This window comes from Paramisgurnus dabryanus, chromosome 7 (genome assembly GCF_030506205.2).
Source record: "Paramisgurnus dabryanus chromosome 7, PD_genome_1.1, whole genome shotgun sequence".
Taxonomy (NCBI): domain Eukaryota; kingdom Metazoa; phylum Chordata; class Actinopteri; order Cypriniformes; family Cobitidae; genus Paramisgurnus; species Paramisgurnus dabryanus.
The window spans coordinates 3,351,970-3,372,876 of record NC_133343.1 but is presented as its reverse complement, the minus strand read 5'-3'; the positions used below and the strand labels follow the sequence as shown (position 1 = coordinate 3,372,876).

Below are 20,907 nucleotides of genomic sequence, written 5' to 3'. Positions count from 1 at the left end.
GAGGAACAGGGCAGCGCGTCACTACAGTCACGTGACTTCACGCTCAAGCCGGAAGAGAAGACATTGCTGAATAAAGTCGTAATTCTGCTATTTTTGGACCAAACTGTATTTTCGATGCATCAACACATTCTTACTGACCCACTGATGTCACATGGACTACTTTGATGATGTTTTATTACCTTTCTGGACATGGAAACCATACATAGATTTTCAATGAAGGTGAAAGCTCTCGGACTAAATCTAATGATAAAACATCTTAAACTGTGTTCCGAAGATGAACGGAGGTCTTCCGAGTTTAGAACGACATAAGGGTGAGTCATTACTTACATTATTTTCATTTTTGGGCGAACTATCCTTATTTAGTAGTCACGCTGTTCCCTTTGGGGGCGGAGGCGAAAACACAAGCTTATACTTGAGCCGTTTCCCAATGTCAAGGAAGGATCCTCGGAAGCTAGAATTTCGAGGATGCTACGTCATCGACGTCCGTCGAAGGACTGTTCCAATGTCGAGGATCCTCGAAATTTCAGCCAAGGACTGAGTCCTTCGTTCGACAAATATCCCATATACAGGAAAGGATGCAAATTTGTATCCTTCGCGCTCTTCACGCGCTGAAATCACCCACAATCCTCTGCGCGCAGCACCGAAAGCACACCTTTCAATCACGTAATGACGTAATGACGTGCACTTGCTAGCCTGTTCCATTTAACGTGTTCTCCGAATGCTTAAAAGGAGCCTCGCCTCGCCTCTGAAGGAAGTGACTTGTAAGGACTAGTCCTGCCAAGGAAGTATCCTTGACATTGAGAAACGGCTAGTATGTAAATATACACACAGACAATGACGCCCCCCCCCCCCGCTGCACGCTAGAATCTCCGGAAAACAAGCCTATTTTAACCGCAAAATGTACGCTTTTAAATATACAAAAACTGCTATCTCAAACATGGAGAGGCTTCTTCGTGATCTCAACTAACAGATTCTGCAATAAAACGAAAATCACAAATTTCGAAAAAAAAACTTTGTTTCTCATTTTCTCGAAACTTGTGCTGCCGACTTGAGTCCCTGGTTTCCGTGACGGGTCACATTTCTATTTTTAAAAAATGGTGGGTCTTGAGATTACCTGTTGGGTTGAAAAAGTTTAGAAACTCCTGATATACAATACACAAGCAAGATTTATCAAGTATGCAGAGGAACAGGAGGAAAAATAAAAAATCCTTATCTTAATTTTTAGTACTTGGATCATGTATATTGCCAAATACCTTGTGTCATAAAAGAACAAATATTGAATGGACTTGTTTTACTTAAGAAAACATTATATTCATATGAAACGTTTTAAATAAACTGATGAGTTTTGCATCAAATAAGTTTTTGTTATCAAAAGACGATGAATAATATAACTATTCATAGATCATTCATTATTTGTCTCATTTTCATTTAAGTGGCCGTTCGTATCAGGTCGCGCATCTAGACGCGCGGCAAACACCCTCAAATACAGACGCATCTGAATCTAAACTCGTGTTCACAGGCGAGCGCTTTGAAAAGCAACCCGTGCGTCTTGCGCTAACATTTTTAAAGCCGGCAAATTACGCGAGTGGGGCTGAATAAGTGCTGGCAGCAGCAACCTTCAACCTGGTGGCATGACAACTCACAATTCGGCGCAAATTAAACAATTGCCATTACACAGAGTTACTACAGAAGGCATGCGCGGGCATAGGAGAGAGAGCTTGCGCACAAGCCCATAACCTGTTTGTGTGGGAGAACACTGCTAATCTTTCATGATAAACTCGAATCAGTCGTCTTCTCTGCCAGTAACATCTGACGTTTACGTGAAAATGCAAGTACAAAACACAGCCAACTTTTAATTCTTTCATTCAGTGTCATGTATGAGAGGCGCTGTCTAGGGGCTTCACGCAGAGAAAGAGAGAGAGCGCGCGTGCACAAGAGAGGCACCACCGAGCGCGCACAACAATAAATGAAGCCGTTTTAAATGAAAATAAAAATGTAACGTTAAATGTTGCGGCCATTGTTGATTTTGTGGCGCACACAAACAAATCAATGTATGGATAACACTGCCAGGAGCAGAAGCCGCCATTACGCGAAATGAATGTAAACAGCGACGCGTCAACGCATTTTACGCATGTCGACGTATTTTCATAGTCGACGTAATCGATGACGTCGACGCGTCGTTGCAGCACTATAAAGATAATTTTAGATGTTTAATGACTATTTAAAGCATTGGGATTGCTAGATGAGAGCTTAACGTACTTATTTTTATAAAAACTTCAATAAAAATCGATATTTATACTTTCTTTTGCCTGTAGCTCAAAATTAGACCGTTAGACTCATGTTGCCAGCACGGGTCACAAATGTTTTTTGAGGAAAAATCTCACTGTGGTAAAAGATCTTAATCTTAATTTGAACTGAATATTATCATAATAATCAAACTTTGACTATACATAAATATGAACATTGCGATATGCATTTGGATATTTCAATCGGTATATCTACTACTAAGCCACCATACACCCACTCCAAAAAGTGATTGTGCAGAAACATGCAACACTTACCGAGCATGTTCACCTGTAACGCCACAAAGCGGCTCTCCCAGTGTCGGGAGCGGTGCGGGGACGGCCGACCTTTGACCTGCGCCGCTGCCGCAGGGTCAGAGTTGAGCAGTTTGAAGTAGCTCTCCAGCACAGAGCTAATCTCTACCTGTCTCTGATCAGAGCTGCTGGCCAGGAGGCTGTGCACCACCTCTCTCAAACATCCCAGTGTCAGCAGCCCTTTCCTGTCCGGAGCCTCGCTGTCCCAATCCTCTCCGTCTCCATTCAGACACTCGCCTCCAGACAAAACTCCCAGCAGCACCTCCATGGTGGCCGGCGAGATGGCCAACAGAGCATTACGCTGACAAAACAGAAGACAGATTCTAAATATTATACTGTTGAATGTTCAGCACGCATCTCACATAGTAACTAACAGTAACTATGACATCATTGTATTTAATTAATAAACTACTCAATTGTGATTGGTCTGCTTGCTCATAAGTATTTGATATTGGTGGAAATTACTATTAAAACAAAAATTGTTCTTTGTTTTGTCTATCAACTTCGCCTTTTTTCTGAGCTCACCTGTCCACCAGCCACGATGGCTCCAAACAGGTGCAAGAGACAACATTTAAGACTGTCCTTCAGATGCTCGCTCTCTTGAAAACACTCTGAAAGACACAGGGAATCAAACATTGAAGGTATACCGTATGTGTTCACGTCTTCATTTAAAACCTCTACAGTTACTCTTTATTTGATCTCATATACATACTTCAATCAGGAAATAAAGCACAGACAGCATTCATTTACAAGTATGGTGAGGAGGAGTGACACATCATGCCACTGCCTCTACAAATAATGATGATGGGATAAACCACACAAACATGAAGGCCTGCTGTTATATACATTCGCTGAAGGCTAAATGATAAAAGCATTACCAGAAGATCTAATCTAGAAACAAATAAACAAAAGCAAAACACACAATCTAGAAAAACAACGAGACTTACGGTAAAAGAAAGGCACAAACTCTACAGTAAGCGGTGCGGCTTTGAATTTCTGTCTGCTTTTTTCCACCGCACTGAGCTGTTGTCTGTAAAAACAAACAAGCAGAATGCATTACTCAACACGACATGTAAATGTAATATCACACAGTCATGCATCATACTGCGCAGTTTTCAAGCCTCACAAACGCATTTCCTTCTGAAAGAGATCAAACTGAAGTTGTTACTACATTAAATGCGAAAGCACATTTACTGCAACATCAAAAACGTTGCTGTAATTTAAACAATCAATTCTATGCTAAAAACATTTTAAATATTAGCTTAACATTCATATTCTTGTTTCTTCCCACTTACTAAATCCTATAGGAAATGCTTTAAAACATTTAAGCTTGGTCTGAAAGTCGCCTGTCATTACTAATTATAAAAGATTACATTAAGGCTAATTTATTGTAACTATAAACAAGCAAAAAAAATCTGCCAATGGGGTAAGCACAAATTTCTTGAATTTAGTGTTTAAGAAAAATGTTCACTAATTTTTTGCTTACCGAATTGGCAGATTTTTTTGCTTGTTTTATGCACAAAATCACTTAAATTTGATATTTTTGGTCTAAAAACTAGACTTATTTTCTTGGGTCGTTTTGGTCATCAAGAAAAAGCATCTTCATTTAAGATTTTTTTTACTGAAAACAAGACAAAAATACTAAGAACATTTATTTCTTGAAAATCATTTTTTGCAGTGTGCGGACCATTTTAAACACATTAACTCTTTCACCACCATTGACGAGATATCTCGTCAATTAAGAGAAATGCTTCCCCGCCAATGACGAGATTATCCGTCTTTTCGCAATACCGCTATTATCCACCAGGTGGCGCCCTTCGCAACTTTTTAAACCCGGAAGTATTGCCCTATGGCAAGCGGCTGCATGTCCGTGTCTGTTTTAAAGATCGCTCTGGATGAGATCTCTATGAAAAGTCCGTCACAAAAATGGAATTATCTCTGCTTTTTGCTCAAAATGTGGTGTTTTTGCAGAAACCTACCCATATTCAAAAGCTGATTACAAAAGAACCACTGAAGGTAGGATGAAACGGGTTTTTATGTTTGAAAGCAGAGGGTCTGTTCTTTCATTTGATATATTGTATGTTTATATATTTAAAGAAGAACATTTTCTGGAAGGCATTAAACTTTGGTGAAAATCATGAAAAACGCTGGCTGGCAACTTTAAAAAAAAAAAACGCTGGCGGTGAAAGAGTTAATTACTATCACTTCACATACAACAACGTCAAAACAAGGTCCTCTTTCTCCACACTTAAAAACACTGTAAAGGTCGGCTAGCATACGTCATGCATTACCTTTTGACCCAATTACGTAATATGTAAGGTCACGCTGGTGCAACACACGGCTAATGCAAGACGAGAAGTTGAGGTTTAAATGTACACACACACACACACACACACACACACACACACACACACACACACACACACACACACACACACACACACACACATTCTGGTTTCCATGTTTTGTGGGGACATTCCATAGACGTAATGCATTTTATACCATACAAACTGTATATTCTATTCCCCTTACCTGCCCCATTCCCTAACCCCAACCATCACAAAAACCTTTCTTGTACCTTATATTTTTAATAAACATCATCTTGTTTGATTTATAAGCTTGTTTCATCATGGGGACTTCAAAATGTCCCCACAAGGTCACAAAAACACTGGTATTCCTATCTTTGTGGGGACAATTGGTCCCCACAACGTGATAATTACCAGGTACACACACACACACACACACACACACACACACATATACATGCATACATGCATACATGTTATTAATGATGACGATGGTTTCACTAGATAAGACCCTTATGCCTCGGTTGGGAGCCCTTTAAAGCTGCTTTAAAACTACAAACTGTTGATGTCCACTAAAATCCCCTATATGGAGCAAAATCCTGGAATGTTTTCCTTATGACGAGTTCAGCTGCATGATTTTAGCCCTGATTTTGGACAGATTTTGAGAAATTGCAGACAAATGCCCAAAATTACAGGCAAATCGATGCTCGTGCACGCGAGTGACAATCACACAGTATGAATTATCAAAGACGCGTTCTGAGAGAATCGCCGACAAGATATCACATGTGAGATATCTGGCATGCTAGATATCTGAACCTGTCGGCGATTCAAAATCATGCCGTGTGAAATGTGTTTTGACTGAAAATAACGTCGGCGATGACCTACAGCCAATGAGAGAGCAACAAACCGGACAGCTGGAAGTTCGGGGAGGAGTCTCCCCAACCATTTCCTCCTTCATAATCTTTATTTCTTCTTCTTTCTGCTGCAAATGAGCGCACATGCAATTTGTATGGTAAGCTTCTTGCGAGCTACCATTTTTAATAATAATCCCAGTCTCACGTGAGAACGCGGGACCTCACGTTGTTTTCTTCGAGTCACTTCTCCCAAGCGTTTGGTTGTGAGACATAGTTTGCGGACCGGGACAAGATGTATGCGATTCTTCCTACGGTAAAGTCATGCAGTATGAAAACAGTCTAAAACAGCAGCGACTGAACGCTACCCCACATAATCACGCAGTGTGAAAACATCTGTGACCCAACTAGTTTGAAAATCATGCAGTCTGAACTCGGCATTAAAAAACGTAATTTCTTCTCAACTGAACAAAGAAAGACAAAAACATCTTGAATGACATAAACATCTTGGATAGCATGGGAGTGAGTAAATTATCAGTTTTATTTTTTTAAGTGGAGTATTCCTTTAATAAAGCGATGTGTGGTTTGATCAAGCCTACGTGAAGTTCTGGGAGAGTGATTAATAAGCACTGGTTTTGTACAATTGACATCATACACCCGTTCGTGAAGTTTAACGCATTCCAGTGGCACAGCTCTGCTGATATAGTGCTACAGTGGGGCTCGAAAGTTTGGGCAACCTTGGTAAATATGAGCAAAGAAAGCTATAAAAAAATCTATAATGTTTCTTCTTTTAAGCTTTAATCAAAAAAATCATACTGCCATACTGGAACTTTAAATAGGACTTGGTTTTGCGGACATATGAAACGAAGAAGAGTATTTTTGGCAGTAGGAACACAATATGGTTTTGGTGCACACATGGATTAAAAAGTGGTTCATGTCTACAGTTAAATATGCTGCTGGATCTTCATTGTTTTGAACCTACTTTTATACCAGAGGTCATGGACATCTTATTCAGATACATGGCTTCATGGATTATATCAAATACCATGGAGGTAAATGGAGGTAGCAAAGAGGATTAAATAAAGGGGTGCCCATATTTATGCCCAGTGAGTATTAGAGAAAATTATTTCTTTTGTAATGTAATTTCCCCTTCACTTTCAATTGTTTTACTTCAATGAAACATTATATTTTTGTGATTTTTTTTATATTAAAGCTTAAATAAAGAAACATTATAGATTATTTTGTATAGCTTTCTTTGCTCATATTTACCAAGGGTGCCCACATTTTCGAGCTTCACTGTATATCAAACTCCTACTTAAGCGATACTGCTTTAATATTTAACAGTTTTGCTATTTTTCGATGTCTTTCTTGTAAAGGTGCTTTAAGGCAATGAAACAAATACTAAAATAGTCTAAAATATACAAAAATGTGACTTGACTCAATAAAGGAAACTAGAATATGTGAAGTATTTTTGTCATGTTCGGTGGCATTTGTGCTTGGAGTCTTGTTAAAATTGGGCCCCTGGAGCAATATTACCTGTCCTCAAATAACTTCTAAATCACACAACCACATTAGGTGGGTAAAAAAAATCTCTTTGCAGAACTTGCAGAACCAGTTTACATGTTTACATGTCAAACACAGCTGTGCGCCTCATTGTGTGTTTACAAAATGTGTGTCCACGTAGGATTACAGTAGGACAAACTTTATATTACCCTGGCCCACAAAACCAGTCATAGGTAGACGGGTATATTTGTAGCAATAGCCAAAAATACATACACCGTAAAAAAAAAACTTTGCTGCCTTAAAATGTTTTGTTAAATCAACTCAGATTTACAAGTCATGTCAACAGAGATGAGTTGTCACAACTTATAAAATATAGTTGAGAAAAGTCAACTTATTTTTTTAAGTTATAACAACTCACCTGTAGTTATAACAACTCATCTCTAGTGAAGATAAATAATAATAAGTTGAAATGACTTGTAAATCCGAGTTGATTCAACAAAAAATGTTAAGGCAGCAAAGTATTTTTTACAGTGTAGTAAGGGTCAAAATTATTGTTTTTTTAGGGCAAAAAATCATTAGGATATTAAGTAAAAGATCATGTTCCATGAAGTTATTTTGTAAATTTTCTACAGTAAATATATATATAAAAAGATCATTAGTAATATGTGTTGCTCAAGACTTCATTTGGACAATTTTAAAAGGCGATTTTCTCAATATTTCGATTATTTTTTTGCACCCTCAGATTCAAAATCTTCAAATAGTTGTATCTCGGCCAAATATTTACCTATGCTAATCAGATCTCCGCTTTAACTTAAAAAAAAATGTAAATGATCATTTTGATTTCATGTTGAATCTATGTGTAAAAGTTGTGTAAATCGGTTTAATCTCCATATTATCAAACATAGATCGAACTGTTAGGGTGCTAAAGGAAAAACACTTCTGGATTACTGTACGTTTACACAAATAAATTTACTACACTGTGTGTTTTACCCTCATTAAAGCATAACTGGCATGCGTGTGTGAATGCATTTTTATGCAACTGATAGCTAGAAGTTTTGCAGGAACGTAGATAAACAAAAGAATAGAAGTTTATGTAAGAGGTATAATGCGCTTTGAAAGTAAAAATTTTGGCAGCGTATCAGAGACTGCATTGGTCGCATTTCTCACCCGTGAATGCGATGCCTCCAGTTGTGATAAGGATCGTAGAGACTCTCGCAAAAGGCCAAAGCGTGACGGACAAACTCCTCGGCTTGCGTCTGGTCTGCCAGCTCTTTCTCTTTGGTCCTACTCTTCAGCTAAAGAAAGAAACAGATGCGCGTTTGCATGAATTTACTGTGATACAATTATTTTGTATCCCAAAAAAGCATGCTAAGGTTTCATATAATAAGAGAAAGATATAGCAGACCTGTTGGATGTAGAGCGTTGTCATGGTGATGATGTGGTTGATGTAGGAACAGGCACCGATCTCCTCCACGTTCGACAGGTTCCTGCCAGATACATCACACATGGGTGTCAGTCCAAACACTGCATTTGTGTGCGTTTTGGTATTATTGGTAGACTGCCGTGTGACAGCATTCGTTCGAGCTGTCAGTAAGATTCAGCGCCAAAATTTATAATACCTTACAAACACACTTGTGATTCAGTGTGTGTATACAAGGGGCTAAATTATGTCCATATTTAACCGCAGGTGGACGACCATGTGAAAAGTGTTTAAGAAATATGTATGGTCATTTTGCTAAAACAACAAATCTGGTGGTGACCTAAGATTTTGCAAAAAACTGTATGTGTGCATGTCTACATGCATTTGTGTGTGTGTGTGTGTGTGTGTGTGTGTGTGTGTGTGTGTGTGTGTGTGTGTGTGTGTGTGTGTGTGTGTGTGTGTGTGTGTGTGTGTGTGTGTGTGTGTGTGTGTGTGTGTGTGTGTGTGTGTGTGTGTGTGTGTGTGTGTGTCCGCGGGCAGCAGCTGTCTGTGAGGTAACACTTTAACATTGCAAGTGGAGACCTCTCTCAATCCCTCACCAGCAGTTGCTCACAGGACTCATGAAACATTAAAAAGTGATGATGTGTCCAGTTTCTGCTATTACTGAGATCATGAAATGTACTTCATATTTCCATAACCGTCACCACAAATGTATAACAAATTTTGTTTGTCCCATGTCTGTTGAATATTTGTAGAGGAAGAGACAATGTAAATACTTTCTTTAGTTTGTTTAAAGCACAAACAAACTTGACAGCTGACATCATCAAGACTGTCTAATTTCAGAATATTAGCAATCTAAAGATGACTATTATTCTTGGTTTTAATTAAATTGTTGTAATATGCGAATGCAATGCTCAGTTAACTTAAATAAACCAGGCTCGATGACATATGCAGCCTGCATATGTGACCTCCGCAGGCTGCAGCCTTTGGATTGAGAAATGGCCTCGACTGAAAACAAACTGAACAGTTTTTAAAAAGTCCAAAAAATATGTGAGGAAACATCTTTTTCGTAAGTAACAAAAAAGTAATATTTTTACTGCTAATGCTGTTTGATTTATTTAGTAATATAAATCTGTTTGTTTTATTTAGTAATATTAAGTAAATGTTTTTTAACTGTATGATATGTAAATTTCTATTGACTATTTTGTTTACTATAGCCCCACAAAATAATCAGAAAAACTAATCCATAAAACTAAACGAATCCATTAATATGTCTTTTGAAGCAAAACAATACATTTGTGAGGGAAAACGATTCGTATTTTGAGCTTATTTAGATCGTTAATTCGTGTTTAAATGTAAACAACATTGTAAGTTGTGTATGAACAAAAATGGCGGCGCACTCGCTTCACGGTAGTATGCAAGACGATCATTGGTCCTTGCGCGTTTCGTGTCATATCGTCGTCATATGTGTCATGACGAAAAACGCAGTTGCGAGACTCGCTAGAACCAGTAATCGGCTTGGGCGGGAGCATCTGTTTACCCCACCCCTTGCAACTGTCAGTCTGCTGCCCATTTCTGAATGAAACGCCTACTTTTCTATATCCAATCAAGTTACAGTGGAGAAGATAGGCAACGTCCACTATTTTGCTTGTGTCCTATTTCATTTCACTCTGAAATACGTCACAACACGTAAGTAAAGTCAATCGTGACTTCCGGTATATAGGGACTAGAGCTGCAACTAACGACTATTTCTTCTGTCGACTAATCTAGCGATTATTTTTCCGATTAGTCGACTACTCTAACGACTATTTTTTATTATTAATATAGTGTTCTTTTTTGATTAGCTATTTCATTTGTTGGATAATCTGTTTTTCTACTCTCCGTCTGATCTGACAGTCATCGTTTGTTTTATTGTATTTTAACACAACTGAATGCTATTTTCACATATTATCTGTTCTGTTGTCAGACATATAGGGGCGGTTTCCCAGACAGGGATTAGACTAGTCCTAGACTAAAATAAATATAAGAGCTGTGAGCTGTCCAAACTGAAAACATCTTGCACTGACATATCTTAAAATACATCAGTGCCCTTAGTTTGGCATCAAAATGCACACAAGTAATGTTTTTAGTAAGGCATGTTTGTTTGAACTAATTATATATCCTAATTAAACTAAGGTCTAGTCCTGGCTTAAGCTAATCTCTGTCCAGGAAACTACCTCAAAGACTATTAAAATAGTGACTAAACATGACCCAATAACCTTGTGTTTAATCCAACCAGCTGTTACTTTAACTACTAAGTTACTAAAATCTTAATTTATAAACGCGACATCGCAGACAATTCGGCGCAAATTAAAAAATTGCAGAAAATTCTGTTACTACAGAAGGCATGCGCAGGCATAAGAGAGAGAGAGCTCGCGCACAAGCACATAGAGAACCAGTGTGTATGGGAAAACACTGCTAACCTTTCATGATAAACTCGAATCAGTTGTCTTCTCTACCAGTAACATATGAAGTTTACGTGAAAATGCAAGTACACAGTGGAGTGTCCCTTTAAGGTGAGTCATCTTTGGGTGAACTATTCTTTTAAGATTCAAAATGTACTTGAGTTGGATAAACACTGATCAGAAAAATAATCAAAATATAATAATAAATCCTTATAATAAATAAGAGCTAAATAAAGTTAGCCACTTTTGGTTTCCTATTAACTATTTTTTTTAAAGAATATTATTTGTTTGTGGTTTATGTATGAGTTTATAGTTTACATTTGCATTTAAGCAACTAGCAGATGTTTTTTGTCCAAAGCGTCTTATTGTCCATTATGAGGTGTTGTACATCAGTCTAACCTGCAGATGACAATGAGGAACTTTAGGAGCAGTAAAGCCAGCGCCTGCTGCTCAGACTCCAGGCCCTCAGATGCTTTCTGCACGCACTGCAGCAGCTGCAGTCGCAGGACCTGCAGGATGTTATCTGGGAGCAGTGACATCACGGGGGGCGTGTCCTCCAGCCTGCAATGATCACACACACAGTCACGTACAACACGCTAAATATATCATATATCTGTCTTTAACATACTAGTATAGTCCCCATTCAAAGCTGCTTTGCTTTTTATTTTAACTAAGCTGAAAAAGCTGACATCACAGCAAGACATAAGAGAATCCCCAGGATAGCGCTTGCTTTGACGTTGTTGAATCCAAACTGTTTGCTTATTCATGTGTCATAACTAAAAGTCTCACGTGAGATCAAACATCCAGAAAGAAGAACGAGATTCATGAACTACAGAGTGAATGTTCTCACACGAATCTATCAAACGGCTACAGAGAAAAATAGTCAGGATGAACTTCCTGTGCTTTCATCCGTTTTGGAGTTTGACAGCTGTGTTCCCCATGTACTGTGCATGGAAAACTAAAACATCTCTTTTCATTACACAAAAAATATCAGCAGCAAATGGGTCTGTAACAATATGAGTGACAGATGTCTGAGAGAGAGAGAAAGGGAGAGAGAGAGACTTATGAGATCTGAGGAATCTTCTGGTACTGGAATGAATTTATGCTTTGTGTGTGAAAGTAGCACAGCTGTGAAGAGAGAGCAAAGACGAATAAAACCAATCTCTCTCTCTCTCTCTCTTTCTCTCTCTCTCTCTGCATTACGTAATATCATCTGACAGACTAAGCACTTCATGATCACATGACCACAGCCGGGAGAGCGAGAGTGATTTTCTCAGCCATATAAATCCTTCACACACACACAGGCCTGGTTGGATTTTCTCTCTGTATTGCTGTCGTCTTGCATCAGAACGCGACCTTTATGTTTGTCAACGCCGATTTAGTAAACAAAAACCTTGCTAGTGTTTGAGCATGCGAAGGTTGCTGCAAATATGTATGGCGAGCGCTTCGTCTATTTGCTTTATGGAAAAAGTCACATCATGACATACTGGTTTGCTACTGGTCTCCATGTGATACGAACTGGCAGGTCAAAGTTCACCAGACTTTGGTATGCAGGGGTATGAGAAATAACGTAGCAGGCACTGGCGTTTTTGGTCTGACATGTTTGTATGCATTTAAATGGAACGAAAACTGTAGTGTGACCACCCATAAATAAGTGGGTCTTCCTGTCTAAGTGGGCGATGCTTCTGTCTAAGTGGGCGGATCCGCTGTCTAAGTGGGTAGGTCTTCTGAGCTTGACGGGTGTGTGTTCCTTTCTAAGTGAGTGGGTTTTCCTTCAGTGGGCGGAGCTTCTGTCTAAGTTGGCGGACCCGCTGTCTAAAGGCTGTTTCACACTGTATGCACCAAATCGCCTCGCGGCTTCAGCTTTTATTTTGTATTGGAAGCGTTTTGTGCAGCATTTAGTGCAAATATGTTTATCTTCAACAGCGGCTGCCATGAAGTGCCACGTCCGGAGACGAGACAGGATTTTGGTTGCACGAGCAAGGCGTGTGTCTAAGTGGGGGGGGCTTCTGTCTAAGTGGGCAGGTATTCTGAGCTTGACGGGTGTGTGTTCCCGTAGATATGTATAAAGGCTAGATGTCTCGCCCACGCTGCTGGCCAATTGAGTGGAACGTCTGCATTTGGCGGCCATCTTTACTACAGGCAGCTCGCTCACTCGTAGCCTTGAGATTTAATCGTAGCCTCTACCGATTTTCAAACGGTATGGGAAGCGTCAGCGCTTACGTCCCGTGTGAATGTACTGTAAGTGTGCAGGTCTTCTTGTCTAAGTGGGTATGTGTTCCTGTCCAAGTGGGTGGACCTTTCAGTCTAAATGAACAACTTTTTGTCTAAGTGGCTGGGTTTGACCAAAAATCGCTAATTTGTGGGCCAGTCAAAAAGTTGAAGGCACAGTGTGTTTGCTTTAGCAATAATGAACAAATTCACATACTGTTGGCTATGTGACTGTGTTCACTTCTATAAAGTTTACCATTTTCCTCTGCTGACCGAGGTAAAGAGTTATTTATGTGTCTGGCTTTACCTGCTGGGTGGTTTCTCGAAGTCCACATCCAGACATCTCTCATAGGATCCGATGAAGACCTCCAGCCAGAGCTTCAGGTAGTCTGGGTCCTTCTGTAGGTAATAGACAACAAACAGAGATAAAAAAATTATGTATTAATCATGGAAAGAATTATTCATAGTAATGTCATCTATCAGACACGTTTCTTTGATTTATTTATCTAAGGTGTGTTGAAAAGTTCAGTGGGCCTATTGTCTTAACAGATACATGACACCTGACAAGCCGGCAGGTCTGCATTCCAACAAGAACCACCAACCTGCGAGACATTCCATCATTCCACAAAGAGGTGATCTTTCACCCGGATTATTACACTCAAGATTCCAGAAACATCCCTGAATTAAACATTCATCAATAGTCAATCTGCTAAGTTGCTGGTGTGTTCTGCATGCGTGTTTATGAAGACAAAATGCTTAGGAGAAACACGTGACACTCACCAGAAGTGGCTAGAGAGTGTCCCGAATGAAAGCGCCCATTTGTGTGGTCAATGTTTAAACTGTGTTACTGGCACGCCGTAGATACAAAAACTCAAAGCAGGAAATCATGCTCAAAAATTCCTGTCGATGAGATCATCGCAGTAGATTCCGTGCATGCGTCCATGTCCAACAAAAAAACGCACAATAAACTGACCATCAGGAGATGAGAACGACACAACAACCAAAAGTGCTTTATGTGTTTTTTTTTTTTACTTGACCGATCACAAAAGATCCAGTGAAACATAACTCAGTCAGTTTGTGTGTGTATGTGTCAATGAAAAGCCTCATTCATGCGGCAAGACACAAATGTCTACTGAGGCCTGAATCTGGTCGGAGAGGGCACACCCTGTTTATTTAGAGCTCAGAACGGGCACTGCCTCGCCCTGATGCCTTACCAGCTGTGAGGGTGTGAGGTGATGTGAACTTTCAACTCCTCATCGCTCAAAGGTCCCAATTAAAACCATCGAGGCTGTTTTCTAAAGAGGCAAACAGTGACTTCAAGTAGGTTTTAGGGGACCTTGGGGACACCATGTTTTCTCTGATGCATGATCATACAGTGACCCGTCTTTACTGACTGTGTCAAGTTAAACCAGTACAGCAATCACTTAGGCCGCATCCACACGAAGCCAGAGCTTTCCCTATCCAATCTTTTTCTGGTTCTGAAAACAGTCTGTAAACACGGCGTCGTCTCAAGAAATACAAACAAAACTAGGGATGTGCATGTATGTTCGAGATCGATTATCGATGCCACGTTCGGGTACTCGAGCAATCGAGTACTCGTGCCCATCCCTACACAAAACAACTGAAACAGACTCAAATCGATGTAATATACATGCCAGACCAGAATGGCGCTGTAATTCTGCCACAGCATGAACAGAAGCATGTAGTCTGCCATTGTTGTTGTCGTTTGTTGCGGTGTCTGACTAGGGTCCAAATATGGGGTGATGACATCATCGCAGGGCTGCACGATTATGACCAAAAAAAATCATAATTGACAATTATTCACCATGATATTGTAAATGCGATTATTCTTGACAATTAATTGCATTTACATTGAAGATTTGAAATGTTTTATAACTTTCTGTAAAGCAGCTGCATGATAAATTTGAAACTTCCAAATAGGGATGCACCGATACCACTTTTTTGGAATACGAGTACGAGTACGAGTACGAGTACTTGCATTTCAGTACTTACCGATACCTACACCGAGTACTTAATAAAAAAACATGATTTAAATTTATAGGTAACAGCTTTAGTCATATAATTTAACAAAAAAACAAAGGACTAGTTTTCCAGTTTGTTGTAAACTCTGCCTCTTTGGACAACACAAGAGGCATTAACCCCTTACACGCCGCTCCAACATAGAAATTTCTCAGACCATGGTATCGATTCCAGGTATCGAGAAACTTTTAACGAGTACGAGTACTTTAGAAAATGTGGTATCGAGGCCGATACGCGATACCAGTATTGGTATCGGTGCATCCCTACTTCCAAAACTAAATAATATAATGTAAATAACAAATAATTATGGGTGTTATGTTGTTAGTAAAAAATCTAAAGCGATTGGCTGAATGACACGTCAACGTATCAATTTTTTAATCTCTGATTCACCTTTGTATTTGGAACCCAAACATACTGCCGAAACGCACAAAAATGGACAGCTGTAAATTGATGCTTTTGGTGATAATGTAATTGTTTCACCCGTAATTGTAATCTCGATTATTTTTTCGTTTAATTGTGCAGCCCCACATTATCATATAACCAAATATACGGATTGGCTGTACACACGAAACCGCAATGATGTTGTGCTCAGATTTATCCACTCTGGGACCCGCTTCATAAAATAGCGACCAAAACGCATGATCAGTCTAGACAAAACGCCAATACAATACAAAATTTTTACGTATAGCTAAATGCATCTCCGTGTGGATCCGCTCCTAAACATGGTTGTGTTTTACTGCGTGGGCACATAAAAGAGAGCGGTTATAATTTAGGGTCAAATACAAATCTAGATGTACTCTAAATGCCATCTATTACTTCAAAGTCTAATAAAGTTGAACATTTGTGACCCTGCCTGTGAAAGCCAGGCTAAACTTTCATAATCTAATTTTGAGATTAATAGCATCAAATCCTGATTACAATCATTGACATGACCTTACTTAATCAATATTAAAGATATCAAGAATATATTTTCACACAATGTTCTTTACATGGTGTAGAAAACAGTAAATCACAAAAAAAAATACTTTTGAAGGGTCTTAAATGGAAGCCATGTGATTTATAGTTTCTACTGATAATAATACAGTTGGATGTTGAAACCAGCAAAAATGTCACTAGGTTTATCTATGGCAGTTCAAATCGGGTCACTCTCCTTTCGTGTGTTTAATAGATCTATTATATGTTTATGTTTCAGAAGTCAAACATTGTAATAATCTTCACACCATGAATCCAAGCTCCCGTGAGGGTCGGAAGGCACTGTTACCATGGTGACGAGAAATGGTATTTGTAAGAGTCAGCACAACCCTGCCTTGTAACTACACTTTTCAATCTCAATCTCTCACACTTTAACAAGTTTTTGGTCTTGCCATTTTTCTCGCCCCATGAGTCGCTATCTTTTGCGCTTTAGTTCCTTGGCACTGAATTTTAATAACAATTTATCCTCATCTGCTGATAGCTCTCTTGGACTCCCTACCATTAGTGCATTTTCATTTACTTAAAAAATGCATTACTTTGCGACAGTAACACCTGGCATCCTCATTACTTCAAAGTTTTCGACCCTCGTAAATAAAGACCTTTGTTACGTGATTGGGTGTTCTGCATTATTGTGTTTACTTCCCTGATACGTCAAGCCCTTATCACATGAACATTAGGTAGCGTGCACACCAAAGCATTTAAACGCGGCTCAAAATGCAGGTGGACGCCGACTGTAGGCGCTTGCCAGCTTTTTTCAGCTTTGGTTGCTATGATACCTCTGCTTTGTTTATCAGTCGTTGAACATGCGCCGGTTGGTTGTTGTAATATTTGTCCCACCCCTGCCCTGTCCCACCAGCGGTCCAAACCCACTTTGATTGGACAGCAGAGTAAAAAGTGACATTGACGAGCTGAATTTTTCCGGTGATCAGCACAGACAAAACACGCCGGCTGCGGCTGTTTTTGAAAAGCGCCACGCTTCTATTGGAAACAATTGAAAACATACGCCAGCAACCCTAAACGTTTTAGAAATATAGTTGCGTTTTTACACGAGGGTTCGCATACAGCCCACGCTGGATTTTTGTAACCGTGCATACATTGTATGCGTAGTTCATGAATGCATGTACAGGATAATGTAATATATAGCCGAGGCGATGTCGCATGTGTCGAACACGTACAAGTCAAATATACTATGCTTTGCAAGGCTGTGCGTTCAACAATGCGTGTATGTTCGCGTTAGGAGTGTAACGGTTCTTGGTAAAGAATCGAATCGTCCCGTCCCGTACCTGTCCAATCAACTCATAGTATGCTATGCAAATCTTTTGCCAACCTCACAGTTCCTCCTCACATATTGGTGTGTGCGTTTGAGTGTGTGTGTGTGTGGCGCCGTTTAACGCGGCAAGCCAAGGAGACAAACTGCAAAATTTGCGAGTGCGGTATGCTCAAGGCAATACATCTAATATGACGAGTCGCTTATTACACCGTCATCACGAGGGTTTTGTTGATTACACACGATCGCAGGTGAGACAGAAACAGCACACATTGCCTTCATGTTTAAATGTTAACAAACTGATCTTCTTGCGAAAAAACGCTAAGATAGTGGCATAAAATATAAAGAGTAGGGATGCACCGATAGGATTTTTTTGGGCCGATACCGATACAGATTTAAACAGACAAATTCTGGCCGATACCGATGCCGATACCGATATTAAACACTTTTATACAATACTATACAGTTGGTCTATTAGCTAGTTTATTTCTGCATCAAATAATTTTTACTGAACATGGATTTGATCTAATTAACATTCAACTGACCAACATAATAAGAGAGGCACAAATTAAGCTAAAACAAATAAAATAAGACAGCATGACAACCTTCAAAGGTGGTTTTTGCTATTCAGCATTTATTTTATTAACAACATTAACTAATTTTTTACATATAATGGATTTTTTTATGCAGTTAATTAATAAACAATCGGTATCGGCCTTTCTCGTGCTATTGCCGATATGCCGATGGTTTCAAATTCACCAAAAATCGGCCGATAAATATCGGTGGCCGATACATCGGTGCATCACTAATAAAGAGTAACCCAGTGTTCTTTATGTGCATTTTTAAGTTACTGTAAAGTTGGTAGGCTACATGTAGTATAATAATACAAGTGCTCTTACATGAAAATGTTGATTTTGGCAGAGGTTAAAAACGGCTTAGGTTTTTATTTTTGTAAAGAAGCCTGTTGTTACTTAAACCATGATACGAACCGAACTGTGAGTAATCTGAACCGTTACACCCCTATTTCGCGTACACGTAAAAACAAACTATTACTTTACCAAATGATAACAATGACCAGCCACAACGACTGTGTAAACAATAACATGGAAACGAAGCTGCAGGCTTTGCAGTTCAGACATTTTGCGTTTATGCATGACACAAACAACCAAAACAAGCACATAAGTACTACGATAAATGTTTTCATCACCAGTTTCAAACCAGGCGGCTTTAACATGACAATAGGGTTGATTTTAAAGTGAAAGTGATTTTATTCCGCTAAAGTGTGCCCTAAAAAGCTGCGTTATAACACTGCGCCTTCATACATACGCAAAAGACACTTGTACGCTTGTATGCACATGCCCAGTGTGTGCGAATGGACACGTTTCATGCCTTTTCTATCGTGTGTAATTATGGAAGATGATCTTATTATTTTAAAATGCTAATTAAAAAAAATGCACTAATGTAAACAGGGCCTTCCATCTATTCAGCTCGCTAATATGACCTCCAATGTCACCTGCGCAAGCAAACTTGAAGTTTATAATGAAATCCTAGAATCACCCTTATAAGAAAGAGCATAGGTTTGCAAAATAACTAATTTCAGCAAGAAACACAAACCAACAACCAAAACAAAGAAATGCGACTTTCCTTATAGCGCTTTGCTAAGCAGGACTGTTGCATGTGCATTGCATGTGTGTATAAATAGCGTCCAGCTCTTTAAGCGCCATCTAAAGCCATCACTGAAGTACAAGCCAGGATAAGTATAGGATAAGTATAGGTCTTATCTAGGTCAAAGGTCACCACACAAGCAGCTCCATCCCATTCACAAAACTGCTGCAGTGTCTCTCCAGATGAATGTGTGTACAGCAAGTCAATCATTTTACACACGAGACATGTGTTTTTATGAGGTTGTGACTGTAACCAGGAAACACGTAGCCAACCTTTTGTTAAACAGCTCGAGCAAACAGATCATGTTTAAGGGAAACACTGTTAACGCCTCGTTCAGTCTGTCCATCCTTTAATTGTTTTCACATTTCCCCAACAGCTCTCATTTATCCGCTCATCTTCCAGCACGACACGTGTCCATCTGGCTGGTTTTTCCATCTTACAAAAAAAACATTTTACATGAAACTGCCATCGTGGATCATTGAGATTCTAGCCACAGTCAAGTAATAATAATTATTATGGGGAAACGAGACGAAACAAGCATTTTTAGATGCTACTTGGCAAATTGGAAGTAACAATGTGGTTATACCACTACTGGAAACATATGTAGAGATTTAAAATTCAAGTAGCTGGCTCTTTTTCCCTTTTACAGACTGTATTTATGACTATAAGTTAGAATTTTTTACTAGGGCTGCATGATATTGAAGAAAAATGCGATGTGTGATAACTTGCTAAAAAATTCATTTTTGCAGCCAGTCTCTCTGGTATCTGCATCAACCGAAAACTTTGACAACACGTAACATTTTACATCAAACTCCTTGGTTGTCCAGTGCGCGTTCATGAGCAGACTACGCCGTTGACCTGCTGACGTAGTTGCCAGCGTACAGAATACGCTGGCAAGTAAATTGTGCATTACATAAAGGCTGTTTAAGTATTGTTTAAAATGTTTGCATAATGGCTTAAATAAAAAGGGGAAAAAACATGGGCAACTAAGTCAACAGGTCACGGCACATGCGCCATAGGTTGCGCGTGAACGCACACTGAACAATCAAGGAGTTCAACGAAAAGTGTTCTTGTCGCTATATTATTATTTAACTACTGATGGCACATTAGGGCTGTTCCGAATACCATTTTTTGAGCTTCGAAGCTCTAGTAGAAATAAAATCGAATATTCGAAGCTTCGGAAGGAGGGGCTGAACATATTTTTCTCTTTAATAAAGGCAGGAATCTCTGTGTGTGTGTATGTGTGTGTCTGTCTGTCTACAGCAGGGGTTCCCAAACTTTTTTTCCTGCGCACCCCCTTCTATGTCCCAACCGGGTTGGCGCACCCCCAATCCCCATTTTAAAAAAAATCCAAAAAAGCTTTATTTTCTCACCATAAATACTCATGTTTAATCATGCGCAAATAACCAAGGGCCGGTTGCACCATAGACAGGGTTGCACTAGCCGGACGTTAAGAAGTTGGGTGTAATAGTCCTACGTCGGGCTTAGCTACGTCCAACATTGTGAAAAATATTTACGCCTATTGCACCATCTGAAACTACGCTCAGCGTAGATGATGCGCGCCCCCGTGTATGCGTTTAACCACTGTGATATTTAGACGCCATTCGAGTTTACTATGGTAAAAAACGTAC

General features: G+C 39.4%; 1 protein-coding gene across 2 annotated transcripts in view; it reads right to left on the bottom strand.

The window, feature by feature from the left end:
• nbeal1 (neurobeachin-like 1) overlaps positions 1-20,907 on the bottom strand; it is a 73,005-nt gene that overhangs the window by 46,258 nt on the left and 5,840 nt on the right. For both annotated transcript variants that reach the window (XM_065293791.2, XM_065293792.2), the window contains exons 3-9: positions 13,640-13,731; positions 11,521-11,682; positions 8,663-8,744; positions 8,425-8,552; positions 3,545-3,627; positions 3,123-3,208; positions 2,562-2,898 (exon numbers count right to left, since the gene is read on the bottom strand). In XM_065293791.2, the coding sequence (XP_065149863.1) occupies positions 2,562-2,898; positions 3,123-3,208; positions 3,545-3,627; positions 8,425-8,552; positions 8,663-8,744; positions 11,521-11,682; positions 13,640-13,731 (970 nt within the window). The remainder of the gene's footprint in view (positions 1-2,561; positions 2,899-3,122; positions 3,209-3,544; positions 3,628-8,424; positions 8,553-8,662; positions 8,745-11,520; positions 11,683-13,639; positions 13,732-20,907) is intronic.